At 39.8% G+C, this 18,776-nt stretch overlaps 1 protein-coding gene across 1 annotated transcript; it reads right to left on the bottom strand.

Annotated features, from left to right (window-relative positions):
- Positions 1 to 366: 366 nt before the first annotated feature.
- MS4A4A (membrane spanning 4-domains A4A) lies at positions 367 to 16,640 on the bottom strand. The gene is given in 8 exon segments (XM_021685239.1): positions 367 to 486; positions 3,173 to 3,274; positions 6,889 to 6,992; positions 6,995 to 7,046; positions 8,208 to 8,264; positions 10,307 to 10,435; positions 11,474 to 11,630; positions 16,430 to 16,640. Coding segments are annotated over 7 exon segments (705 nt in total). The 5' UTR covers positions 11,615 to 11,630; positions 16,430 to 16,640.
- Between the last annotated feature and the right edge of the window lie 2,136 nt (positions 16,641 to 18,776).

Genomic DNA, 18,776 nt, shown 5'->3' with positions numbered 1-18,776 from the left:
CATGGCATTGAGATCATGACCTGAACTGAAATCAAGAGTTGGACACTTAACCGACTGAACCACCCAGGCACCCCAATGGATAAAAACTTTCAAGCACCATTGGCTCATTAAATGCATGATTTATTTATTTAATTTCTGCTATTGTTGATAAAGAGCCAGTAAAATGAGTTGTTGAGTTCTTGGGGGAAAATGAGAACGTGATTTTGCAATAGATAGATAGATAGATAGATAGATAGATAGATAGATAGATAGATAGAGATAGATAGATATATAGATAGATATAGATATAGATATAGATGATATAGATATAGATATATATCAGAGTTGGATTCTGGTACTTTCCCAAATGGGGTTCTTGCACAATTGTCAGGATGGATTTTCTGGAACATTTTGTTGTTGGTCTGTCGGTGGCACCAAACCTCCTGCAAATGATGCAGAAGATGCAGTTTCTGCCATGTGACGATTTGATGGCATAACCAAAACAACCTGTGAAGTCAATCAGAATGCCATAGGTGAGTCAACCAAAAAACCACAGGGCTTGCCCTTCTTGTCCACACAATGACATCACTATCAGAGTCTCCTCTTTCTTCTCTGAATTAGATCTCCAGATCAACTTGGTGGGGTTTCTCCAGCATTCTGGAGCTCAGACTGGACCTTGGAAAAACATGCAGCAATAGCTGTTGGCTGTTGCTGCGACCCTGTAAGTGGACTGATCTTACATATGGATGATGGTGCAAAGCACGCTGGAAACCAAGGTGTTATGGAAAATTTAGAGCTCTTCTTCCAAATCTCGTTCTTTATGCTGATGGCAACAACATACCCAAATCATGATTTGCTGACCATGACTCAATCATTTAAAAAACCACAGCGATTCAGAAAGGCAGGAACCATCAGCAAACTAAGGAAAATGCTGGTCTTTCTTCCATAAACTCAGTGTGAATGGAGTGTGTACTTGTGTGTGTGTGTGTGTGTGGTGGGGAGGGGAGGATAGAAACAGGAAGAGATGAAACTTCAGCATTAATGCCTCAAAGACATTGCTCTTCTGGATTCACACCAAGAGCAGCTTTTCCCAGCTCTGTAACTCCAGGAGCAGAAGGGAACACATGCTTAGACATTATGATAGGAAGGTTACTAAAGAATTTGCTCCCTTGTGCAGATGCTTTGGTCAATGAAAATAACATTCTTCACTTAACGAAATTACAAAGTCATTAGGAATTGTTGAAAACTCTAACTTCTAGAGTCTTACAATGCAGAAGTCCACAAATAGGGTTAGTCCACTTCTCTTCTGTGGGGCAGGATATGTTGTGTAGCATGGAAGCCCCAAAAGAAAGGAAAGAGGCACAAAATGGTGGAGAAGAACAAGAGAAAAAATAATTTCATCTAACTTTTACTATTTTATGATTTGCCTTTGGAGAATAAAACTATGAGCAACTCTTGGTGTTTTAATTCAATTCTTGGAAGATATCCTTGTCATATTCTTCCTAGTGCCTCTTGGTCTCTTCTCTCTTCCCATTTACCAATCCTCTCTCTATATGATGTTCTTTCAGGGGCCAGGAGGATCTGCTGCAGGTCTCAAGGTAAGAGATGGACAAGTATGCACACCTTGGTTAAAGAAGTTTGAAACACTGACTTTCTTCAGTAGCCCAGGGAAGGTGGCTATGACAGGATAATGGAGCAAAATCTGGCACTCTGTGGGGATCTCTCCATTTTGAAGTATTCTCTGATCTGGACTAAGAGAGGAGGGCCTTGGAGGGAGTAAGGATGGAGAAAATTAGTTTGTCTTTTTAATTGTAGTAGGCAAGATGCTAGGATGACACCCAGTGACCCATGCCCCTGTGTGATTCCCCCTGCTTGAGTATGGGTGGGACCTGTGTATATGATGGGATATCACTCCTGTGACTAGGTTACTGAGCAGTTGACTTTCAGTTTATCAAAAAGGACATTACTCTGTAAACATTTTTCCAAAGAAGACATACAGATGGCCAATAGGGAAAGGTGCTTAACATCACTAATCATCAGGGAAATGCAAATCAAAACCACAATGAGGTATCACCTCACAAACCTGTCAGAATGGCTAGTATCAAAAAGACAGGACATACGTGTTAGCGAGGATGTGGAGCCTCCTGCACAATTGGTGGGAATGTAGATTGGTGCAGTCACTATAGAAAACAGTATGGAGGTTCCTCAAAAAATTAAAAAGAGAAATACCTTATGATCCAGTAATTCCACTACTGAGTATTTACCCAAAGAAAATGAAAACACTAATTTGAAAAGATATATGTGCCCCTATGTTTATTGCAGCATTATTTGCAATAGCCAAGATGTGGAAGTAACTGTAGTATCTATCGATAAACGAATGGATGATCAAGATGGATATATACTACTCAGCCATAAAAAAGAATGAGACCTGTCATTTGTGACAACATGGATGGACTTAGATGGTATTATGCTAAGTGAAGTAAGGCAGAGACAGACAAATACCATATGATTTCCCTTCCATGTGGAATCTAAGAAACAAAACAAACAAAACAGATTCTTAAATGCAGAGAACTAACTGGTGGTTCCCAGAGGGGAGGTGGGTGGGGGGATGGGCAAAATAGATGAAGGGCTTAAGTGGTACAAACTTCCAGTTATAGAATAAACCAGTCATGAAGATAAAAAGCACAGCATGGGGAATATATCCATTATATTGTAACAACCTTACGTGGTGACAGGTGACATTTATTGTGGTGAGCACTGGGTACTGAATAGAACTGTCAAATAACTAAGATGTATACCTCAATTTAAAAAAGGATATTATTCTGGGTAGACTTGACCTAATCATATGAGATGTTTAAAAGAAAAAATAGAGCATCAGAGGTTTTCACTCTCTTGCTGGCGTCAAAAGTAGAAGTCAGTTGTCGTGAGTTGCACAGCTGAAAGGAAGTCAATTCTGCAACATGAGCATGGAAGAGGATCAGAGGCCTCAGCTGAGACTGAAGCCCCAGCCAGCTTCTTGATAACAGCCTTGTCAGACCCTGAGCAGAGGAACCAGCTGAGGTGTGCCCAGACTCTTCACCCATGGAAACTGAGAAGTGATAAATGTGTGTTATTTAAACCTCTAAGTTTCTGGAATGTATTACACAGCCATAGAAAACTAATATGATGTCTTCAAGGCAAGCCCAATACTCACCCCCTCAGGATGGCAACAGGTTACTTTGCATCCAAAGGCAGAGAGGGACACAGCAATGCAGAACTCTAGCACACTTAACAGGATCACCATAACATCTATACCCTAGGAACAAATTTATAACCAGGAAATGTGAGAAATAGAGATGACAAGATGAAAACACTGACCATCTGATTACAAGGCTAAAAGAGAAGCACTGGCCTGCTGTCAATAAAACTGGCTCCTCATTGCAGCCATATACCCTTGGCCAGTCTTGGCCTGTTGAATGCCACTTATCCTCTCATTTTTTTCATTAATAAAATAATCACTTTTCCCCACCCTCTACCTTCCAGTGCTATTGTAGATACAGAATGTGAAAACTCTTTAAAGGGGGGTAAGGGATCGTAAAGATAACTTAGGTTTTTCAAAAACCAAAAATTCCTTATAGTTGACACAATAGTATGATCTCCTATCTTGGTAGTTGTAGGCAGAGTAATAATTGTGGGCAGAATATTAACAGACCAAAGAGGTCCACATCTTAACCTCTGGAACCTACAGATATGTCGAGTTACATAGCAAAGGAGAATTAAATTTGCAGATTAAATTAAGGCTGTTTATTAACTGACGTTGAGATGAAAGGATTATTCTGGATTATCTGGGTGGGCCCAAAATAATTACAGAATCCTTCTAAGTGGAAGCGGGAGGCAGAAGAGTCAAAGTCCAAGAGAGATTTGAAGATGTTGCACTGCTTACTTTGAAGGCAGAGGATGGGGCCACAAGCTCAGGACTGTGGACAGCCTCCAGAAGCCGGCAAAGGCAAAGGCTACATTCCAGAAAGGAATGTAGCTCTGCCAACACTTTGATTTTAACCCGATGAGAACCATTTCAAACTTGTGACCCCCAGAACTGTAAGATAATAAATTTATGTTGTCTCGAGTCACTAAGTTGGCAATAATTTTGTTATAGCAGCAATAAGAAACTAACATAACAATAAAAACCAAGTTAATCAGTCTTTAATCCATCTCCCCAGAGAACTGGCTTTAGGTTTTTTTTTGGCTTTAGGTTTAATCTTTAACCAAAATATATGGTCAGATTTGAGAAACACTGGGCAGTACTCTTACTCCTAAAAACCTGAATTGGATGCCTGGAATTCTTTGGTCTAAATATTCTCTCTCTCTCCATGGATAGGGATAGTACCTCTCCCTATCCTTGTGGAAGGCCGATAGATTAAGAGCCCGGGACACGAGTGACACGGACTCAACCGGGCCTTGAGAATATTAGCATTCATCATTTTTTTAAATCTATTTACTCATCTCTTCAACATATTGTAGCCTCTATGTTTCAGGAACTGTTGTAGGCACAGAAGACAGAGCAGCAAATAGAACAATTTCCCAACCCTAAAGGATCCTACCATCTGGTGGGGTAGACCAGGAATTGACAAACCTCCTGTAAGAGGCCAGCTAGCACATATTTTAGGTTTTACAGGCCATAAGGACTCTGTCACAAATACTCAATTCTGCTATTAGAGCACCAAAGCAGCCATAGACAATATGTAAACAATGGGTGTGGCTATGTTCCAATAAAACTTTACAAAAAACAGTGGTCAGGCTAGATTTCCAACAAAAAGTAGCAAATATATATATAATATATGAGTTTGAGCCATATAAACCACTGTCTTTCTAGATCAAGCAGAGGTGATCACTGGCAGTCTCATACTGTTCTACCTCCTGATTCCAGGTAGTATGTGCTGTCCTCTTTACTGCAAAGAGCTCACCTTTTCTAACCTCTTCTTATAATCATATTCAAAAGTAAGCTCTTAGGCCTTCATCAGCCTCTAGCTGTTTTCCAATATTTCTATACTTTCCTCCAAGGAGCTCCTAAAGGTAGGGGCCTGGTCTCCTTCTTATGTCTCCTAGAGTGCCAACAAAATGCTAGGACCAGGAGTAAAGCATGGGCTCACAGACCTGCGGACTGACCATGCAGTGCCCAGGCAGGAAGAGACCTGATACTTCAGATCCCAAGAAGCCCTTATGGATTTGCTCTGCTATAAGGACAGGCAGAAAAAATGTTCACACAATAGGAATTTGTGACGGCCTCTGGGAGAAGGTGATTGAGATCAAGATGGAACCAGCTACCTTACTTCGAAAGCCTCTTGTTAAAAAATCATTAGGAACTTCAAGATGGCAACAGCAGAGTAGTAAAGCAGGTGTAGGGTTCTTCTAACTGGTAAGCCCCATGTGTCTGCGCAGGTCCCATGCCCAGGCAGCCAGCCCCATGAAACCGGTCCATTCCAGGTTTGGTCCTTAGCACTGTAACCTGACGGACTACAAATGGGCAGGACCGCAGAAACTGAAAGTAGGCTTCTTCTTCAGGATAACAACATAGAACAATATTAAATATAAATATGAATGGGGCATTAGAGGCAGGAAAGCACAGAATCTCATCTTGCTTCTTCCAATTCCTAACTGCATGATCTTGGGGGAAAAATCTAAGTTCTCTGAAGAAACTCTCTTATTTTGGGTAAGTGGCAAGAAATAAACTTGCCTACTAAAAGCCCTGTTAGAAACCTCAAGGGGAGTATGAATTAGTTTAGCAGAGACAGTCAAGGGGTTATTTTGGGATGACTATACAGCACTCAGGACTTATCGAGGATTAGCCTGGAATGAAGAAGAGGCATAATGAGTATGGAAGAATGCTCAATTTCCACATTTGGGTGAAGACAAGAGACAGTGAGACAGAGAACTAACTAAGCACGGAGAAAGGCCAGAAGGGAGCTCGCACAGAGGGGAAACAACAGAAAACTCAGCGGTGCTGAAAATGGCTAATAGACTTTTTTTTTTTTAAAGATTTTATTTATTTATTTGAGACAGAATGAGAGAGAGAGCACATGAGAGGGGGGAGGGTCAGAGGGAGAAGCAGACTCCCCGCCGAGCAGGGAGCCCGATGCGGGACTCGATCCCGGGACTCCAGGATCATGACCTGAGCCGAAGGCAGTCGCTTAACCGACTGAGCCACCCAGGCGCCCTTTTTAGACTTTTTAGTAATGAAGATTCAGTTGCATTTTGGCCAGGGCTGTGACTCAAGAGTGCTCCTCCCTGCACTTACCCAGAGGCCCACAGCTTCACAACCTACAATAGCTTATGTAAGTGGCAATTTGGAGAATTAAAGCCATCAGGATAACATCTAAATGAGGGCAAGTGGTACAGAGAAGTAGTGAAATACAGAATGGAAATTGGGAATTTGCCAGGAGCTGGATGTTAAGGCCCAAAGTGCTTAATCTTGCAAGAACATCCAGAGATGTGGGGAGGGGTAATGGTGATTTTCCACTTGTTGGATAATGTTCAAGACAGTTTTATTTTATTAATAGAGAACCAGGAAATTCCATCAGGGAGCCCTGGGGACACAGAGGGATTGACATCTGGGCTCCCTTTTTAGAGTGGATAACAGAATTGGTGTTTTGAAATTAAACAGAAAAAAAATATGCAATATGCTTAGTGCACTAACTAGGGAGAGTAGGTACTCTATAACCATGAGCTTCCTTTCCACTTTCCCTCATCACGTATGGAGGAACAAAGAGAAAGATGAGACGTGGGCCTGGCTCCTAAATAAAAGATTTCCCTCTTCTTCAATCATTTTGATTCATCCATCAGCTAGGGACTACTGAGTGTTACTTTTGCCAGAGCCAGAGCTCCTGTGACTTGCTTCCATCACAGTATCCCAGGAAAAGAGGAAGCACTCACCATTAAAATAGACAGGGACATCAAGCAGTTCTCTGTCTTCTCAAAAGTGCCGCAGTGAAAGAGATTGAATCGAAAACTATTCAAGTGGCCTGCAGTGAACAAGATCCTAATGCAGCCAAGACAGAACTGGAGATGTTTAATCCTAGGCTACTTCTGATCTAGGAAGGAAGGAAAGTCAACTCAGCAATCCACTGGTATCCTCAGGGGTGTCACCAACAAGCACTCCACACCCCTCACTTCTTGTCCCCACAGTCCAGCTGCTCTGTCTTGGCTACTGTGCTGTCTCCTCACTTGTCTCTCCCCTCACAGCGCTTCCAGCTCATCTCCTGCCCAAACACAAACATGATCCTGTTGTTTCCAAGCTTGAATCCTTCAGACAACCCTCACGCACATGAGATAAACTCTTTTTTTCCATGTTAGCTAGACAGTTCTGTCCGTGCCCATCACCTGCCGTGCTCTGCATTGGGTGCCTGGCTGTGCATTATTTTCTAAATGTGGCTTCCATGCTTTTTGTGTATGACCTCCCTCTGCTCTGTATTCCTTTCCTGCATTTTCTTCCCTTGGAGGCTTATTATAAGAACTAAAATTCTCCAAGAAAGCATGAGAGGTTTCGTGTGGCTGTAGCATGAGGGGGGTTTTAATGGTTATAGCTGGACCAGATGCTAGGGAGACACGCTGAGGTCAGATTTGGAAAAGCCATAGAGATCACACTCCATAGTCTGATCTTTATCCTTTGAGCAAAGAAAACTCAAGTATGGTCTTTAGCGAGCAAAAACATATGTTGAGATCTGGGCTTTTGCCTTTTATTGGCTTTGTGAAAGATATCAGCATGAGAGTTGTGTTTTAAACTTGCTTTACCTTATTTAATAGCCTTATTGTGAATTTCCTCCATTGCAAGCCAAATGAAAATCCTTTCCATAAACAGTCGGAATACACATTTTAATCAATGAGTCAACAAATATTATGCCACACCAACACTTGGTGTCACTGTTATGGACTGGATCTCAAGCTGCAAGGTCTGTTTGGCCAGTCCCATTTGACATTCCTTTTCAGGAATTCTCTGTATTTTCATAAAGATTCTCTCAACAACTGCCTTCCCAAACTATTCATTGTCATATCAGTAATTTTATGATCAGCCAATTTTTTATTATAATTTCTGAAAGACCAATGCAACTATGTAAAACAATCTCTCCTGATTTTTAAAAAACAAACAAAACCCATCTTGTTCTCTGGCAGAATAAATACTTGGTTAGTCTTTCTTCTTTTGGGACAAAAATAAACAAACAGATTAAAAAAAAAAAAAAGGAAACATTACTCACCAGACCTTTTGTAGTTTTAGCCCCTGCTACAATTGACAAGGACCCTGAAACAATAAACTAGTAACAAGAGTGAAAAAATGCAGGTAAAAAAAACTTTAAACAAATATTTGAAGTCAAAACTTACTAAAACTTACCCCTAACTGTGATAAATTTGTTAAACAGCCCAGTTATATTGGGAGAAACAAAAAAGATTGTAAATAATTCTCCTCTTTTCCCAGAAACAACAGAGAAATTCTGCCAGATGGATTCACAGGAAAATTTTTCAAGCCTTTCAAAAAAATGTCTAACTGCAATGGTATTTAAACATTTGAGGGCCTTGAAATATAAAGAAAGCTTCTAAATTCCTGATATGAAGGAACCCTAATATGGTACCAAAATTTAATAAGATTTTAGAAAAGAAAAGAAACTAACAATCGTTTTTATTTAAAATGACTATTAAAAGTTATAAACAAAATAGTAGCAAAGAAAGTTTTTAAATTCCATATTAGATGCTGATTATTTTTAAAAATTTTTTAATAATATACTATTCCATTTGGCTCCATCATTGGGTAATTATTTTCCATTTAGCTAAAACAGCTGATATCAAGTTGATTGGACCCCCCTGCCTTAAACTATTTGACTGTTTGAATGTCTGGGTTTGCTTTCCAATTTGAAATGTTCTACCAATTAAGCAAAGGCTCATCTAGTGGGATCCCTACGATGGTTTGAGTGATAGCTCAATTGACAAACATAGCTCCCGCAGGTCCTGGAAATCTACGGAACATGTGTAGAGGACATGAATTATGAGAACTGGTCTCCAAAGCGGTCTTGAAAGGGAAATTAAAGGGGAAGCAGAAAATGCGAGCGGCCGATGTCTGCAAGACTGAAATCAGAACGACCCTGTTTGAGCCCTGATTCCTGCACCAAATAATAGCATGATCTTGGGCAAATCACTTAATTTCTCCAAGTCCCAGTTTCTTCATCCACAAAATGAGGGCCATGGTAAATCCTTTCTCAGAAGTCTGTGATGGTTGCCCAGATGGAATTGAATATACAAAGCATGTAGAAGAGTGCCCAGATTATGGTAAGTGTTAAGTGAAAGCCATTATTGACATCAGTGTCATCAGATGTGTAAAGCATGGTACAAATGCCCAGGAGTAACAGAGCATAGCTGCTCTTCAAATCTTCTGTAAACAGGCGAGGGGGAACAAAAAGCCAACTCCGTAACAAAACTCTAAACTCTCTCATTCTCAACTTTGTAGATGAATGGAAACCCTACAATACTTGAATAGGGTTTTCTCGTTCTAACATAAAACCAGTTTATAAACTTATTTTCCTTTTGTCACTTGATACTTTATGTTCTCTTTACACTCTTAATTTGCAGAGAAACTCTCTTGCATTTTATGTTAAGGGAAAAATTTTAACTTTCTTAAATTTTCACTTAATCTTATGGTTATTGTTGTTAAATTTATGAAACAAAATTTATCTAATACCAGCTCCACTTGCTAAGATTTGATAGCTGATTATAAACTGCCTGCACACCAGCCACTCCTCTTCTCCCTTGTTAACAAAATCCTCATTTTGTTCATGAGCTTCAGTGAACCCTTCCCAGCCTAACTGAGAAGTGAATCTCAATTAGTCCAAGCCAACAATGACAAATCCATTACCTTTGCCCAGAGTTGGTTTGGGAATATAAAGGATTTATGCACACAAAATGTTTATGAACAATGAGATGTATCGAGTCTGATATGATATGCCAGCCATCCTCCATGAGGTCCTTGCACTCCTGGACTAACCAAACCTGGAGATGACTAGCCACTGCGTTTCTTGTCGTAAAACCATCAATGCTCTCAATGTTTAATCCATTACGATTTGGGTCTTTTGTTACATGCTGCTGTAATATATCGTGATACATACTAAATATTTAATCTTCCCAGCTTTGTATGAGTCTTATATTATTATTCCTACTTGAAATGTGAGAAAATGGAGTCAAAAGGAGATTAGATATCATTCTCAAAGTTATAGAACCACAAAATAGGGTTAGGATATGATTCTAAAGCTCAGGAAATTAGCAACTATGTTATGTCGTCTCCAACTATATCAGAAGGTATTCTACTCACCATCAGTGACCCCACAATTTTGTACAACTCATGCTCTGACAAATAATGAACTTCATTGAATGGAAATGTGACATTAATGTTTATTATTCCCAGGCTGAGGTTCATCAGGGCAATCAGGATCTGTACAACCTAGAAGTGATGAAGAAAGTAAAAACTGATTATCTACCACCCCCTTTCCAACCACTAAGTTACCCCTCTTCACCATCTTTTGAAATAGTCAGATGGTCCTGATATTGTTCTACCGTTTTTATTTCATATAAAGAAATATGGGTATATTAACTTACTAAAATTATCTCTTGGGATATCTATCCCAATTGTCCCATTTTCAAGGTAAAAAGAATGGTAGGTATCAGGACCTACCCAGAGGCGCTTTATTGACCCCTGTGACATTACTCTTACTATAGTTCTTGCTCTCCTTTGCACACACTCAGATAGGAGTGACTCAGAAATTAGGAAGCAAGGAAAAATAATGTGAAGGAAGGGGCATGTGTATAGGAGCAATATGATCTTTTCTTGGTGTCTAGGGCCTGAGGACATGAGTAAGTACAGGTCTAAAAATAGAGGCATTGGAGTACAATTATCCCATGGCATAAAAAGGGTACAGAGTGTCATAATGATTTTGTCCCATTGGTTTAAAGCTTGGGCTAGAGATCAACCTCTGTATTCACTCTCCTTCCACCTGCACTAATCTGTCTTTCTTTAAACTGTCCATTTCTTTTAGGCACACCCACCAGAGACTCCAGAGAGAAATACTCAGAGAATAAAAGAATTTTTATCCTCTGAGGAGCAGGCTAAGAAAATTTCCCGGAGACAGTAACAATGTGGGGCAATCAGCTATCAGAAAGATCTGTTGGGTGGACACCAGCTAGTGTGCATGCAGCCTTTCCTTTTGCTGCTCTTCCTAGCTGAAGTTAAAGTTATCATTGATGACCCACAAACCTAGAATAGATCCAAAGTCACTATATTTTAAATACAATGAGATTAGAGGCATGATGTAATAGAATATTGTACCATTTTTGACTGATAAGGCCTGAACATCAAATACCAATGTCCCGAGGGCTGGCTGATATATTATGAGGTCAATGGGACAGAGTATTTGTCATTAAAACTGATCAGCTGTGAGTTTACAACATGACTGGTCTAATTCCAGATCTGCAATTGACTTACCCCGAGGACTTTAGGTTCCCCCTTCAAGAACTTCTCTGGAACCCCTTTCCACAGATTTGGGTGTAGAACAGCAGACTTCTCTGGATGGTACACACTAGGGCCAGCCCCTGTGGTCCCTTCTAGTCCTTGCGTGGCTGCCATGGCAGCAGAAAAGAAGCTACAATAAGAATTGTAATTTAGGATGAGGTCCTGTTAATGACAAGACAAACTGTGGTCTATATTCCTTTGCTTTATTATAACAGCTATTAGAGTATCTTTGCAAAATGTAGTTATTGCAAAGGCCAGCCAGGAAAGGGGAACAAGAAACACCTTAAGGAGAGAAACACAGAGAGAGAAATGCCATGTGTCATCAAGATGCTAGAAAGTACTAAAGAGAGGGGAATCTAGATAGAATTGAGGTGAATATGCTGGGCCCCTCAAATATATGAAGTCTGTACTCAGATTTTATCTGATTATAGCCATTTCCCCTTTGGGTTTTTTTTTTTTTTAAGATTTTATTTATTTATTTGTCAGAGAGAGAGAAAGAGAACAAGCAGGGGGAGAAGCAGAGGGAGAAGCAGGCTCCCTGCTGAGCAAGGAGCCCCATGCAGGACTCGATCCCAAGACCCTGGAATCATGACCTGAGCTTACGCTTGACCAACTGAGCCACCCAGGCGCCCCCCCATTTCCCCTCTGAAAGATAACTTTTATAATAGGAATAAACTACACAGAATCATCTGTGCTCCCATTGATTGTAAAGTGTTTTATGGTCTCCCCTTTCTAGTTGGAGCACAGTTATATTCTCAGAGCTGGAAACCTCCTCCAAGTTCATCTTAATAAATATGATTTATTTAATCTTGGATTTTACCCTATAAACTCTGGACTTTGTGGATGGAATTTATGATCCCGAGTCATAACCCTGGCACTGAGAACTTAAAGCTCTTGCCCTATTTAAATGTTTTAAATTCTGACTTGCCAATGCATGACAAGGACACATAAAAATGTTTTTCTAAGACTCAAAACACAAACATAATACTCCTCAATACAGTAATGCCAGTCAGGTTATGTGGAAGTACGTTTAAAGCACTGGAACACTTTATCTACTCATTTGAATCCATATGCAGATGTTGCATGGCTCACATCCATAAATTTTGAGGGAAGTGAAACTTAAACTTTGCAAAGGCACAATCAATTCTGGTAGCATTCATGCTTCACCGAGGCTCCATCAAAGTCTCAAGTTTGGAAATGTGTGCTCTTTCATTAGTAGCACAAGATCAAAGAATGTTCTAGTAACACCCATTTTCTGTGTACTGGGAAAGAATTCATTTTCTCAGGAAAGGATTATTAACTTATATTTATACTCAGTAGGCAAAGGGAACTACATTACTAGTTATCTAGCAAAAGAAAAACTGGCCAAAATAAGAAAAAAAATGAATCCAACTCAGAGATAGATAGGGGAAAACAATCCATATTAAAAATAAAGATGAATCGGGGCGCCTGGGTGGCTCAGTTGGTTAAGCGACTGCCTTCGGCTCAGGTCATGATCCTGGAGTCCCGGGATCGAGTCCCACATCGGGCTCCCTGCTCGGCAGGGAGTCTGCTTCTCCCTCTGACCCTCCCCCCTCTCCTGCTCTCTCTCTCTCATTCTCTCTCTCAAATAAATAAATAAAATCTTAAAAAAAAAATAAAGATGAATCATTTAAAACATTAACTTTAGTAACAAATATATTCAAAGTTCTGGAAAGCAATAAAAGGAAAAGTACAAAAGAGTAAATCATAAAATAAGTAAAGCAAAAACTTTCAAAATAAGATGACAGAAAAATATAACTAGTAATTCATAAGGAATACATAATGAAGGATGAAGGAGAATGAAACAGTTAAGATCAGGAAGTAAATAAGAGCATATAACCAAAAAGTCAATGTTCCTTCTTCTGTCCTAGAATATTTCCAAAAGCAATACAGAGAAAGAAAATTAGAATGTCATTTTGAAACTGGGACACAACTAAAATTACCATAATTCAGATGAAGTAATTGTCAAAAACAATGAAGATTGCATGAGGATGAATTTTGGGGACATGCAGAAAAAGTATCAAAGAAGCAAGACACTATGCCACAGATTTCAGAGTACACTTATCAAAGGCAAGAGGCTCGCTGAGGTATAAAACACATGCTCTTGTTTATAATCCAGAGAATTAACACACCAGTTGACAGCTGCAGCTTCCCTGGACAAGTGTAGTTCTGAGATGTAAAAGGTGGGAATAACAGAGAAAACATATCAAAAAGCTGCTTTTGTAGGAAGCCATCTGTCTCTGAATAATTCTTACACTGGAGTCTGCAAAGAAGGAAGCAAGTATTCTTGCCATAAATCTCCAAGAAATCCTACAGATTAGAATCATCTGAGTATATCATCATAATCAAAGATCACCAAATGCACAAAACCCAAGAGATTTAGAGAAACACCAAGTGCTTCAGATATTATGATAATCAAATACAGAATATGTAATAAATATGGATGAAGTGTTCAAATAAAAACAGAATCACAAAAATGAGAAAGCACAGGTAAAGTGCTAAAGTGACATGACAAATTTCAAATGTTAAGAAAACAATGTCAACATTAAAAACATACTTGGTTAATGTGTTATACAGCAATGAACACTGAAAAGAGAATCTGTGAACTGGAAGATAAATCTGGAAAAATGACCTAAAAGCCACACTGAGAAGGAAATGGACATAGGAGAAGAGATGTAAAAAGATTAGAAGTACAGAATTAAAAGTCTGAGATGTGTATAGAGTACTATAAAAAGAGAAGACAACAAATGGAGGATAGGTGAAATTGTTGCCTTTTTCATTCTTGATTTTAGTAATTCCTTCTTACAATTCTTCTTGTTCAGTCTAGCTAATGGTTTTCCAGTTTTGTTGATCTTTTCAAAGAATACCCCATTCCAAGTATTCATTATTGTTGTGGCTATTTGTCATTGCTGCGTTGTTGTTGTTGTTGTGAAGTGACTGCCATATCTCTTCTGTGAAAGTCTATATTCTTTGTAATCTGTGCACATTAGAATTTCTGTTTGATTAGTTTAATGGTCAGCTAATGATTTAACAGATATCTTTAAGGGCCCCCTCCCCCCCAATAAATCTCCTACCCTTTGTCTTTGGTCATGTATGTGTGCATGCTTTGGGTAACTTTAATACTCTGGTAGTTTATAACTTTGTGTTTCCTTTCTCTATAGCCTTTCCTTCTTGCTTGCACAAAGCCCCAAGATAAGCCATAGTTGAGGAATTAGGGACTCCTCAGGTCTTTCTTGGGCACACATACAACCTACACATGTATGGCTTTCTAGATTCCCAGAGATATATTAAGAATTTTTCAAGATCCTTGCAAAAATCTCATTCCTGTTTTTTTAACTATTTTTTAATCCAGCTTTTTCTTTACTCCAACTGTATCACTGCCTCAGGAAGCTGTGAATTAAACAATTTCTGATAATTGCTTTTGACAAACACCTTGGGGTTTGGGCTTCTGTCACTGAATGAGCCTTGAGTCATATCAAGTAAAGACCAGATCTATGAGTAGAGCTTTTCCAGATGTTTTCCAAACAGGTAGAACAGTGACAATTCTCTGGGGATGGGGCTTTTTAAGGATTTCCAATTTCATTCTAACCCCTTCACAGGCTGTTAGGAGGCCGGTTTCTATAGCTGCCACGGTTCTAAGGCTTCTAGTTTTCAGGGCTACCACAGAGTTGGGAGAGGGTAATAGGAATAGGACAAGTTAAAACAACAATAGGGAGAATTGATGGAACCAAGAGTTTGTTCTTTGAAAAGATCAACAAAATTGACAAACTTTTATCTAGATTATTTGTGATATGTTTTGGGCTGTTGACAACTACAGTGTCTTTTTGTCATTGTTGCTCCTGCTACAGATGTGGAGAAACCTAGAAAACATCCCACTTTTCTTTTACTGATGCCAAATCTCCTTGTGGGTGAGCACCACCACCCATCTCTTGTTTCCTAATATTTTATCACCAGTTCCCTACTGGGTCCCAACTGCCAACAAGGGAGCATGACAAGGGTGGTCTGAGGGGCTGTGTCTCCTTCTTTGTCAAACTTATAAAATAGAATAGAGGCCCAAAAGGAGGCAATAGAATAGAGGCCCAAAGGGAGGCCTGAACTTGGACGGTTGGTAGGGGATGATGAGAAAGTAGAAATCAGGACCCGGGCAGGGAAAAGGTCTGGATTAGGAATTGAGACATCTGGTTTCTAGTCCTGGTTCTCTTACTAACTAGTGTGACTCTGGGTAAGTTATTTCCCTTCTCTGGGTTTCACTGACCTCATCTGAGGAAAGGTGCATCAGGCACAGTTGCCTCAAGCTTTCTGATCTCAAAGATGCCAAGAATCTACAAAATCTCTTTCCTCAGTGGACTTCCTCACAGGTATCTTCAGTCTATGGCTTGGTGTCTCACGAATGCTGCCCCAAAACGGTTGGAGAACTAGGTCAGACCACAGTGTACCCCAGGGCCTGTGTAAGACTGAGGACCCCACCTTCACCTGACAGTATCTCCACCAAATTCTGCATGTGGCAGGCCTTTTCTGACTGCTGAATTATAAAAATGATGTCAAAGACAGAGAATAAAGACCACAGAAGAAGGAGCCTCAAGAGCACATGAAATACCTAGTGAAAAGCATAAAATATTGCTTTTGGTTTCCTAAGAGCCTAGGGATGTAGGGATCAAAAGTAACTGAAACCACCTCATCCAGCATCAGCCTCTAGGAGCCTGTCCTTACCCCCATCCTCTGCAGCAAAGAATGTTCTCCAACCCACCCCCCCAAACATACACTTAAAGGTGCACTAGACTCACCCCAACCCAGAATACCAGTTCGTGCTGTGAGAAGTAACCTGATCCTCTCTCATTCCACTCCCAGGAGTGGAACCAGTGGATGAGAAAACCATCAGCCCCAGAGCCTAGGAAGGCATGTCCCTACCTTTCTTCAGGCCTGCAATGTCTGCAGTGTGTCTCTGGGGACACTGCAATGTCTCCGGAGACTCTGGGCAAGCGCCTTCAGTCCAGATACACTTGCCCCCACTCCACACCTCACTCAGGTCAAATCTGCATTCCTCTCCTGCAGTTTTTCTGAACCCCAAAGGCAGTGCTGAGTATTTCTTAGATGCACAGCTGGTTCCTTTTTTATGTCGGAAGTCCTAACTGATTTAGTGTCCCTAATATGGGTGTGGGTGTCTGTTCTGAAATTTGCTGAACAAGCAGTGACTGCCTCATACAGTCTTTTATAGGAAAATAATAGCATGTATATTACCGTATATATAGTATATAGTGTGTCATTACTGTGTATATCAGTGGAAATCAGTGGTTGAGTATTTACTGTGGGTCAGACTCTGCTCAAAGTTCTGTATATACACAAACTAATTTAATGGCATTTAAACCTCATTTGAAAGCTCCTCTTCACAACTTCACACATTTTCACCTGCTCTCCTCATCTCCCTAGAGAACTGCATATTACCATTCTATACAAAATTTAAATATATTATTTACATGAAAATCCAACATTAGAGATGAATGCCTGTAAAGTGGCAACAAGTCGATTGCATGGCAATAATTAATAAGACATTTTCTAGTTCACAGAGTCATCTGGTATCATAGAAAGAGCCTGTTACTTGACAAAGACAAAGCCAATTCCAACCATTTATTCATGGCCTTATTATTTCTCTGAACATAAGATTCCTCATTTGTAGTATGAAATTAATACTTTATATGGAGGAGAATGCAAGTGGTGTTCAGTTCTCATTTTGTAAACATTTTCTTAAAAGAAAAATTACTTTGAGGTCCCATAACCAAAGACCCCATCAAAAAGGAGAATTACAAACCAATATGCCTGATGAACATGGATGCAAAAATTCTCACCAAAATACTAGCCAATACGATCCAACAGTAAATTAAAAGGATTATTCACCACGACCAAGTGGGATTTATCCCTGGGCTGCAAGGTTGGTTCAACATCCACAAATCAATCAGTGTGATACAATACATTAATAAAAGAAAGAACAAGAACCATATGATACTCTTAATAGATGCAGAAAAGGCATTTGACAAAGTACAGCATCCATGCTTGATCAAAACTCTTTACAGTGGAGGAATAGAGGGTACATACCTCAGTATCATAAAAGCTACCTATGAAAAACCCACAGCGAATATCATTCCCAATGGGGAAAAATTGAGAGCTTTCCCACTAGGTCAGGAACATGGCAGGGATGTCCACTCACCACTGCTATTCAACATAGCACTAAAGTCCCAGCCTTGGCAATCAGACAACAAAAAGAAATAAAAGGCATCTGAATCGGCAAATAAGAAGTCAAACTCTAACTCTTTGCAGATGATATGATGCTTTATGTGGAAAACCCAAAAGACTCCACCCCAAAACTGCTAGAACTCATATAGGAATTCAGTAAGGTGACAGGATATAAAATCAATGCACAGAAATCAGTTGCGTTTCTATACACCAACAACAAGACAGAAGAAAGAGAAATTAAGGAGTCGATCCCATTTACAATTGCACCCAAAACCATAAGATACCTAGGAATAAATCTAACCAAAGAGGCAAAGGATCTGTACTCAGAAAACTATAGAATACTCATGAAAGAAATTGAGGAAGACACAAAGAAATGGAAAAAATTTCCATGCTCATGGATTGGAAGAACAAATATTGTGAAAATGTCTATGCTACCTAGAGCAATCCACACATTTAATGCAATCCCTATCAAAATACCATCAACTTTTTTCAAGGAAATGGAACAAATAATCCTAAAATTTGTATGGAACCAGAAAAGACCCTGAATAGCCAGAGTTATGTTGAAAAAGAAAAGCAAAGCTGGTGGCATCACGATTCCAGACTTCAAGCTCTATTACAAAGCTGTCATCATCAAGACAGTTTGGTACTGGCACAAAAACAGGCACATAGATCAATGGAACAGAATAGAGAGCCCAGAAATGGACCCTCAACTCTATTGTCAACTAATCTTCGACAAAGCAAGAAAGAATGTCCAATGGAAAAAAGACAGTCTCTTCAACAAATGGTGTTGGGAAAATTGGAGAGCCACACCAGAACAATGAAACTGGACCATTTCCTTACACCACACACGAAAATAGACTCAAAATGGAAGAAATACCTCAATGTGAGACAGGAATCCATCAAAATCCTAAAGGAGAACACAGGCAGCAACCTTTTCGACCTCAGCTGCAGCAACTTCTTCCTAGAAACATCGCCAAAGGCAAGGGAAGCAAGGGCAAAAATGAATTATTGGGACTTCATCAAGATA

Source organism: Neomonachus schauinslandi, chromosome 11 (genome assembly GCF_002201575.2).
Source record: "Neomonachus schauinslandi chromosome 11, ASM220157v2, whole genome shotgun sequence".
NCBI lineage: Eukaryota > Metazoa > Chordata > Mammalia > Carnivora > Phocidae > Neomonachus > Neomonachus schauinslandi.
The sequence above is the reverse complement of the archived record's forward strand: the minus strand, read 5'-3'. Positions and strand labels throughout refer to the sequence as shown.